Source organism: Hypomesus transpacificus, chromosome 4 (genome assembly GCF_021917145.1).
Source record: "Hypomesus transpacificus isolate Combined female chromosome 4, fHypTra1, whole genome shotgun sequence".
Taxonomy (NCBI): domain Eukaryota; kingdom Metazoa; phylum Chordata; class Actinopteri; order Osmeriformes; family Osmeridae; genus Hypomesus; species Hypomesus transpacificus.
Window position 1 is genome coordinate 1,531,575 of NC_061063.1, and position 10,211 is coordinate 1,541,785.

Genomic DNA, 10,211 nt, shown 5'->3' on the forward strand with positions numbered 1-10,211 from the left:
ATCATCCTCTATAGTTATAATGTATTTATAATACCCTCATGTACACAGACCGAAGCTTCATTATAACCACCCGGTTGCCCACACGACCAGGACGGATCACTGGAGAATACACATGGGCTGTCCAACATTGAAAGTATTAAGTAAGTGTTGTCTCTGTGATGGACATTGATTTTAAACGTTACAATTGAGTCAAACACTTTACAAGAGTGGCTTGGCTTGTCCATGGAACGACAATTAGGACAGAGGGAGGGGGAGAGAGAGAGAGAGAGAGAGAGAGAGAGAGAGAGAGAGAGAGAGAGAGAGAGAGAGAGAGAGGAGAGAGAGAGAGAGAGAGAGAAAGAGATATTAAAAGTTTCTCTTAGACAGACCATAGAGGAACCGCAGACCAGCTGGCAGAACATCTGCAGATGTTTCTGAGGTCTCATGAAACGGGCACACACATGCACAAGCCTCATCTCTAACATATCTGGTCAAACAAACAGACAAACAAACCTCCCTCCTGTTTGCGTGCCTGCAACAGCCTGTGTGTTTTGCTGGAGAAGGAGACAGGCAGGAAGACACGATAGAGACAGAAAAACAAAGGTGAGCAATTTATACTCATCAAGACTTCATCCTCTATTTGACTACAAGGGCCTCTTCCATATGACCACATTGTGTCATCCAGCTGGAGGGGAGCTCTACTTAGGCACAATGCAGGAACCGCACCGCGTCTGGAAGCTAAGCCAGAGCAAGGCTAAACTCAGATAATACACACAGACTTCTGTCTGGACTGCAACCACACTAGCACACCTGCAATAAACATGCATATAGGAAAGGTGTATAAAGAGTATTTACTGAGTAACAACTAGTGTATAGTAACCACTCAAAGTATACTAAGGTTCGTCGGTTTTACACGTTTTGCTTTCAACCTCCTGCCTTTTGACTGTTTTACTCAGTGTCACATGGAAGCAGGAATTCAGACACGTTTTATTAAATGTAATTGAAAGTCCCTGGTCTTCCAGAGGAGAAAGAAACCCTGCAGGTTCCGAATAGAAGAGGACAGACTTGCTTTATGTGTCAGTCAGACAGTATATCTTTGTGTCTGGGAACTGAGAAAATCTGTCGCTGTGAAATAAGTGTATTTATGTAGTTATGTTGTAACGAATACGGTACTGTCAACAATGTTTATGGAAACATTTGGCTGAAGTGCTCAATTTAAGCATGGGAAATCCCCGTTTTGAAAATTACCTGCCATTTTGAGAATCTTTATAAGGGGGCAATTATCTTGAGTTCACCTGAGAGAGAGAGAGAGAGAGAGAGAGAGAGAGAGAGAGAGAGAGAGAGAGAGAGAGAGAGAGAGAGAGAGAGAGAGAGAGAGAGAGCAGGAAAGAGAGAGAGCAGGTACCTGCCACAGACAAGCAGTCATTTGAACTACAAAACCATGTCTGGATTCCTGTGAATTCTCCCCAAAGCAATCACACTCAGACCCCTAACTGTGAGGTTAACTACAGTCTATTATAGAGCTACACCCATCAGCTGCAGTCTATTATAGAAAATAAAACAGTTCTCAATGACTCGTCTCATTATCTTTTCTCTGAATTCCCTGTATTATTTAAAATCATAAATCATAGATTATTCCACACACTCCCACAGCTCCTGAGTGTGTGTTCATCATAGTTAGGTACAATTATGAAGTCAGAGTGCTTCATCAAATCCCAGGTATTCCCATTTTAACACCGTGCTTCTATAGAAGACTTCAATGGGAGAGCTGATATACAGCAGAGATGTGCGACATGTGCACTACCATTCAAATTTGTTGAGTCACTTAGGAATGTTGCTTTCCCCCCCAAAAAGCACAATTTTGTCTAGTAAAATAACATGACATTTATTAGAAATACAGGGTAGACATTGTTAATGTTGTAAATGATTATTGTAGCTGTAAACGCCTGATTTATTATGGAAAGTCTACACAGGTCAGAGGCCAGTCATCTGCAACCATCATGTGTTCCGATGGCACATCATGTTTGCTAATCCAAGTTTATCATTTTCAAAGGATAATTGATTATTAGAAAACCATTTTCACAAATCTGTTACCACAGCTCCAAGAGCTGTGGTAACATGAAGAACTATTTAAGGAAGAAACAGTGGGACAGCTGGTATTCTGTCAGTATTGGGGTGGCCAACACAGTCAGCAGATCTCAGCCTTCCTGAGCTGATGTGGGAGCAGCGTGACAAACTGAACGTATGAAGTGCCCATTAAGCCAATTCAACTTGTGGGAAGTGCTTCAGGAAACACGGGGTGAAATCTTTTAAGATTATATCAACAGATTGACAATTACAATGCCAAAGGTCTGCAAGGCTGTAATTGCTGCAAATCCAGGATTCTTTGATGAATGCAAAGTAGAAATTTTCTTTCCACAAAAAATAATTATTTCTAACCTTGTCAATGACTGTCACATCCTATTCATTTTGCGATATTTCCTATTAAACTCATTCAAACTCTTTTCCATGTATGTTTTCATTGAAAAGGGGCATTTCTAAGTGACCCCACACATGAACCATAGTGTATGTCGACACCCGATGGTCTGAGTTAGAGGTTGTGATATTGTTCCGGTCCATATGCAACGTTACCAGGCTGGCCTTGAACTTCCTCCCACACACTTCCTGTAGCCAGGAACATGGCGGCAAGCAGGGATAGCAGGCTGAGATGGAGGCTGTGTCATTATAGGACTTGGCACCCTGTCCAACCATCTCCAGACGAGACTGCTTCTCTTTGAAAGGTAAAATGCCTGGAAGGGGCAATATTGGAGATATAACTATCTCTGTCGCTCTCTTACACACACACGTGTGCACACACACTCAAATCCCAAATCAGCCCCTGTGCAGGGAGAGCGTTCTTGTGTTGTGTTGTGAGTTTGTGTCTCCCTCCAGCAGTGCTGATGTGGTCTGTCTGAGACATCGTTTTATGAGTGGGGGCTGCCAGAGGGGCGGGGCCTGTGGCTGGGTCTGGAGGACAGCCTCAGGGGGGTGATGGGTAGTTAGGCCCAGTCTGGTGCATGGTTTACGCTCACCACTACAGTCTGGGAATGGGTGAGGAGGTGAGGGGAGCATGAGAGGGGGAAAGAGAGGGTCAAAGGATAGGTAGTGAGGAAGGGATGAGGATAAGGTGATGGATGAGAGGTAAAGGAGAGGGTGAGAAAAAGGGGAGGGTAATGAGAGGTTAATAAGAGCGTGAGAAGAGTGGTTGACCAGACATGTTAGCTTTCTGTAGCTCAACCACAGACATGGTCATTGGGTGTAAACCAGGACCTCTCCAGAATGAAGGAGAGTGTGAGAAAGAAACTACATTTTGTGCGGAGAGGGTTAGAGGGAAAGATGTGGTTCTAGTCTAGGACAGGACTGGACTACAGGCAATCCAAGGGGCACCTGGGAGTTGAGTCCCAGTCCAGGGTTTAGAGAGGAGGGACAGAAGCCCTAGTAGACAGGCTGTCAGGCATACCTGTGGCCTGGGCTGAGCTCTCACAGGCAGCTACTGCCCAGACGCACAGTAGCTCCATTCACTAGCTGCCTCTACATGACTGCAAGAGGGAGAGAGGGAGATAGGGGGAGAAAGAGAGAGACAGTGGGAGAGGGAGAAAGAGGAGGGAGAAAGGGGGGAGGGGAGAGACAGAGAGAGAGAGAGAGAGAGAGAGAGAGAGAGAGAGAGAGAGAGAGAGAGAGAGAGAGAGAGAGAGAGAGAGAGAGAGAGAGAGAGAGAGAGGAGGGTGTGAGGAAATGGGGGCAAGAGAGAAAGCGAGAATGGAGGATAGAAAGAAAGAAAGATAGAAGAGGGAGGAAAGAGAGACAATGGGAAAGATCAAAGATAAAGATAGAAATAAAGACATAAAGAAATAAAAAGGAAATATATATATAGAGAGAGGAACAGAGAGAGAGAGAGAGATTTAGGAAATATGTGGGGAAAGAAGGGGGAGAAAGAGAGATTAAGGGAGTGAAAGGAGCAAGGGAATGAAGGTGTATGTGAGGGAGTATGTTTTGGTTAGTGTGAGTGAAACAGATGGTTCTTTGAGAAGGGCTGCTTTGAAATCAGGTTAGGGAACATCCATGTTGAGAAAATATTGCACCTATTTTCTTCATTTATACACAACCCTGCTTTCATTCCCTTTCGTTTCTTCACCCTCCCTCGCCCTGTCTAGAGTGTGTCACCATGGCTGTTTTTTTTCTCTGACTTCTTTTTCCCAGAGAAAAAGAGAATAAATAGACGCGGTGGATTTAGTGACTTCTGAGTCGCCGTCCATCTCTAATTCTGTCTTTCATTGCCTGTTGGGTGGGGAGTTCTTTAGGATTGAACCCTCAAGGGCCTATCAACGCGTCATCTGCGACCGTTAATCCGTAGGAGCACGCTGTAAAGTGGAAGAAGTTCGCTTCCAAACTAGTGTAAACCCAACACGCGGGCGGACTTTAGTCACGATATTCCGTGCATGCAAGTAAGAAGAGAAATATTGTTTTCTAGACTAAATACATTACCTTTAAACAACCCTTTTAAAATGCCTAACGCATTCTTGCTCAATCAGCTCACAGTCATCAGTCAGAAAAACAACACGGTTCAAGGATTTTGACACAGAGGTACATTCAGTTGAATGTGGTACGCATTTCCACACCCCAAAAAAGGGGGAAAATCCATAGGGTTGCGTTCTCAGTCGCATATACACAAACAGAACTGTACAAAGCTCACATACACCGGAGACACTACCGCATTCACTCCGCTCTCTTCGAAGCTCTAGCCCAGCAAAGGAGCGCACGCCGCTGTATAATAACCTATTCATAAACTTCTTCCTCCAAAATACTCACGGGAGTCGGACGGCGGGAGAATGCAATCACCTCAGCAATCTGAAATTGGAGCTCGGGCCAAATAACACATCTACGAAATTATGTTAGAGCCCCTCTAGGATAACTACCAGCAACTAGGCTATGTCCACTAAGAAGACAGTAGTGCCCAGTTTATGAATGAGGGAACGTTCATGCAGCTTAATCTGATCAAGTGAAATTACGTTGAGGGAGCTGCTTAAACAAATGTGTCAATATACATTTATTTACAGATTTGATCATAAAAGCGTGTAAATCACTCGCTCTCGATGCGGTCTCACCTTAGACATAACCGGAGATTGGATTACTTTGATCTTGTGAAATTTGACTGTAGGCTATTCAGTAGCCTGTAAAATCAAAGCGCGATTTAGACTACCTGAACGTTAAACAAACTCGCCAATCGATTGTTTCAAGATATGTAAATATTCAGTTATTCAGACATTAAATTGTTCGACCAAAGTTTGACTCAAGATGATTTGAATCTATTGAGCAACATCTTCAAAAATTAAATGTATATTCTCTGCATGCTGAATAAAATGAAAAAGGAAATGCATATCATTGTTAATGTTAGCCATGTCGGTGAAAGCCATGTCGTCGAGAAAGCACGCATTGTTTAAAAGACTTATCTATAAAAAAATATATAAATAGTATAACAATGTAACATAACAATGAAACTATTAGCCCATTAACAGAGGTGGGAAATTGCAATTGTCAGGGAAATCACTGGGGGCGCAGGAGAACTCACGCAGGTAAACTATAGGCTACTAAACAGGTTACTGTTCGAAAGAAAGAAAAACAGCTGTCAGTATTGTCACATTTGACATCACGCCAGCTATCATCATTTTCAATGCAAAGGCCTTTTGACACTATAATGTTGACAGGGAGAGGTGGGGGCGCAGAGTGAACATCATCAAATTAAACGACGGTAAAATGCTCAAGTCGTTACTCTGAAGTTGACAAGCAAATCCATACCCTCTTATGAATAGCAGGAGACACAGGACCGCAAGCGAACGGAGCTACCGATTTGATGCTTAATCCCGTCTAAATGTGTTTCAGTGTATTTCAGTGCAACCGTCTCAGCACCGTCCTAGCCTATGGCCCCGTCTGGAATAATGGAACCACGTGCGTAAAGAGGAATTATCTCGACATGAAGTGAATCAAAGTTGAACATCTAATGTAGTTTAATCTTAAAATATATAATATATAATCTAAGTACATTTTATAATATACTACAGAATAAAAGTATCAAGACTAAGCCGTTGAGTCACCAGTCATGGCGAAGTGACACCTGTCAGTTTGCCCTCACGGCCTCTTGAGAAAGTAACATAGAGAACACAAACACATGGACCCAAAAACTAAAGAATCACCCATGAAAAATTGTATATATCATATTATCCCATAAATAGACAACAGAAATCCTATACATATCTGTTTCTGTCTTGGACACCCAATGCTGGAGTTATCAAAAGCAAAATATGCACTGCATAACAGTCAACCACACATGACTTAGATTTAGCTTGAAAACACACAACTTAACAAACTAATAAGTCAAGAGAGTCAGTAAAAACGCAGCCTAAATTCCTCCGTGAAGAGAAACAATCTCACCTGCACGAGCCACGGGAGCTTGGCAAAGGGCGAGTGCCACGGTTACCAGGGCAAAGGAGGAAAGGTCCACGCGCCATGGTCTCCTCTTCTTCCGAAAGGGGCAATCTCGAATATCCATAGTGTTGTAGTTGTTTGACGGCTTAGTTGGACTGCACTGGAGAAAATGTTGAAGTTATCCTTTCCCACAGAAAGCCAGTCGACGAGACGGATCCGACTGAACCTTCTGTGAGGCAAAAAACAAAAAGGCACGCCTCAGGAGACGTCTTCACCTCTCCCCGGTATCCCTTAATAAGTTACCTATATCTACCTATGTTATGTACAACACTTAAATAGTAAAAGGGATACGGGCTATAAATATTTTTTTATTTAATACTTGAACCCCTAGTGCTAAAGCCCCATTGAGTTAGCTGAGTGGATATGAGTGCCTAAGCGGAGAGAGCAGAGAGAGACCAAAAAATCACTCTCTCTCCCTTCTCTCTCTTTCTCTCTCCCCCTTCTTACTTTCTCCCACGAAAAGTGAGGGAGCGTGTGTGTGTGTGTGGAGAGAGAGAGAGTGAATGACTGAGTGATGGTGGAGAAAGAGGGAGGGAGAGACTTGTGCGTAAATGCGCGCAGGGCACACGTAGGCTACACGCACGAGACAGCAGAATGAGGTGGCAAACGAAGTGAATTCTGTATCAAATATAAATCGTTCAAATACTTAATCTTATTTTTCTCTAGAATGAGCTAGAGGTTATATATTGTGTGTTTACAATGAAAAATGTGTCCGTCTCCCTCCCTCCGTCAGCAACCCAGTTACTGGGTGTGTAAACAGGTATCACCTTCTCTATCTCCTACTTCCCATCCTTGTCTTGGTGTCCGAGGCACTCAGTTGCGTCTTCTCCAGGACAAGACTCTCTTTTTAAATCCAGGACCTGTCTGTCTGCCTGAATGTTTGTCTTCTTGCCTGTCTGTGTGTCTACCTCGTTTATCTAATCGCAGTTTTTTTTTCGAATCCACCCGATGAAACCGAGAAAGAACGGCAAGAACGTGCAGGATCGGTAGGTCCACATATTTATTCAGGGGGCCGCGACAACCAATCAGCTCACTGTCCGAAATCGCACTTTAGTTTGTCCACGCCCATAATGCGAGCCCACCAAACGACCCCGTGCTCTGATTGGCCCGTAACACGTGGATAAAACTTCGGGCTAAGTGGGACACGGACACCATGAGATGCCTAGAAGGAGGCAGCATAGCCGACATTGAAACAGGAAATGCTCTCTCTCAGGGCATATATGCTCACGTTCGCACTGACAAAGTTAAGATATTAGGAGCTCAAATGTTTCCGAAAACTGCATCCCTATTATATATAGCAATCTTCAAAAATATATAGGCTATATTAATTGACATGTGTTTCATAATGTTGCATGAGGATTGAACACCATAGCACGATACGACATGGACCGGGACTGAGCAAGAAGTAAGGTAGACTGCTCCTGCACCTGCACTTGATCGATAACGTGTACAACACAATTCAAAGCAAGGGAGCACCCACGTCATCAATTGTTGACCCCTCCCAAATACACCTTGTCACCCGAGTAGAGAGTGTACGCTAGATATGAAAAAAGAGCAACGGGGATTCAATTATTTGAACCCATCCTGTTACACTTGTCAATCAGTCCACCGGGAACAATAATCCCCGGGCCGACTCGAGGCTACAGCCCTGCTTGTAGAAAATACAAATCAGTAAACGTAGTAAAATGTAGCTTTAAAATGCAGTGGATTCTTGAGTCATCCAGAACAGGTAAATTTTTTCTAAGTCTGGTTGATCTTAAACTTTGATGTTAAACTTTGAGGATGTTCCTTTCATACTTTCAAAGTGTGTCTTAATGTCCCCCTCTCTGTTCGTCGTAAAGTTGCATTACGTTTCAAAGCCATCGTAGTGGAGCTGTGCTCTTAACAGGTAGCTCAGTGCCTCTGTGGTTTGTGGCCCAAGCCTGTACACTGTAACAACCCCGTCGTTAGTCACTTTCTTTGACTGCACACGCAGAGCCAGAAGGCAATAATTAAGTATAATCACTATTTGATGTTCCTTTGCACCCCACTCCCTCTCATTCATTCCCTATTCCTGTCTTTGAATCTAGAAACGGGGGAAAAGTTTGTATTTAGGAGTATTTTTTATCGGCCGTCCTCTTCAATCTCTCTCTCTCCATTTCTCAATTTGGAATACTCTTACAGATCAAAGTCTGCAATCCATGGAGACTAAATGTAGTTTGAAGTAGTTTAAAGTACAAGGACTAAAATACTTTTTTCAGATCCACTGTACGCATTGAAACTGTCATTTAACAGGAGGCCGCTTAGTAGAGCTTTATTCTCTCTCATAAGAAACTACAAATGACTAAAAATGTTTTATATACAACTGTATCCATCAATCATAAAGATGCCAGCAGTCCCTTGCTGCCAGCAAGATGCCCATGCAGAATTAAACCAAAATGGAAAATCAAAACACCACGTAAGCATGAAATGGAATAAATTAAAACGGTTCTCACAAAATTGGAGTAAAATCAAGTCAGTCAAGTTAACGATCCCTTTATGCCACTGAAGAATGCATTTATATACGCACAAACATTTCTCAGAGACAATTCTAGGTTTTCCTTTATATTTAGATGTAGAACACAGTAGACACACATGGAACCATTAACCAAAACAAAACGTTTTTGACACTCAAAAATGTGTTTGTGTGTGTATTTGTCTCTGTGTGTACATGTGTGTTTGTGCCCCCAAGGGATAGCAGTGGTATATTGCTGTGCTCTACTTTACTGGGGCAGTGTAGAAAAATACATGATTTCATTTGAAAGTATCCTAATCACAGCCTTTCTCTGAGCTGTGGTTTTATCACAGACAGCGGCGGGAACTTTTGTTTGTGTTTGTGTTGGAGGCTGGACACTCAAACCCAAGTCTCCTGTCTCCCCCCAGCATCTACCTTTAGACCAGAAGGTGTGAGTACATCATGAGGACATCCTCCAAATCTCAGAATGTGCTCAATAACCAAGATCACAAGCTATCAAACCACCTCCACTACCACACTATCGCCTGGGTTCGGAATCTCTCAGACCTCTCATAGAAAAGTGGGCCTAGATAATTCAGGCACTTTAACAGTTGCATCTTTGACTGCGTACTGTGTATCTATGCGATAGTGCGGAGAGACCACAGAGTTTTCAGGGAAACACCTACATCTTAAGGTGAATGACCTCAGCGTCCCTGAATACATACATGACCCTGTAAGATGGTGACTGGTCAGGCTAGGCTATTACTGTTTGAAGATGTCTTGAAGATGTGCTGATGCAGTACCAGATGTTCGGACTAGACGATGGAATCTGGCTGACAGGTGTATCTTACTCAAAACTAACCATTACTGCATTTACCTTGAATGTCAGCCTCTTTAAATTAATAAAACCTACTAATTTGTCTGGCGTAATTTCAGGGCTGGTGGCAGAGCCGCGTGGTTGTGTGGTCACATCTTGGTCCAGACCGGCCACCCATGGAACCAGATTTCCAACACTCCATGAGGAATAAAGAATCTAGAACGTTTGATTGGCAATGAATTTGTCAAGGCTCCGTGATACCAACTGATAGGCTCCGTAGATGCCGAGGTAACGGGTCAAACCACAGAGGAGGCTGGCGGGGGGGTTGGGTCTAATCAAAACAGGGGGTGCGGAAAAAAATGATAAGCAGAGAAAGGCATTGAGTGCAGACAGACTGAGCTTGCCGTTGTGGTGGTTAGC

General features: G+C 43.3%; 1 protein-coding gene across 7 annotated transcripts in view; it reads right to left on the bottom strand.

Annotated features, from left to right (window-relative positions):
• The window catches only part of col11a2 (collagen, type XI, alpha 2), a 43,207-nt gene extending 35,745 nt beyond the window's left edge, over positions 1-7,462 (bottom strand). For 3 of the 7 annotated variants that reach the window (XM_047019191.1, XM_047019189.1, XM_047019190.1), the window contains exon 1: positions 6,448-6,963. In XM_047019191.1, coding sequence (XP_046875147.1) covers positions 6,448-6,565 — 118 coding nt within the window. In that variant the 5' untranslated portion in view covers positions 6,566-6,963. Of the gene's footprint in view, positions 1-6,447; positions 6,964-7,268 lie in introns of those variants that run through there. The other 4 variants (XM_047019194.1, XM_047019193.1, XM_047019192.1 and 1 more) reach the window with 2 other exon arrangements.
• Positions 7,463-10,211: the final 2,749 nt, after the last annotated feature.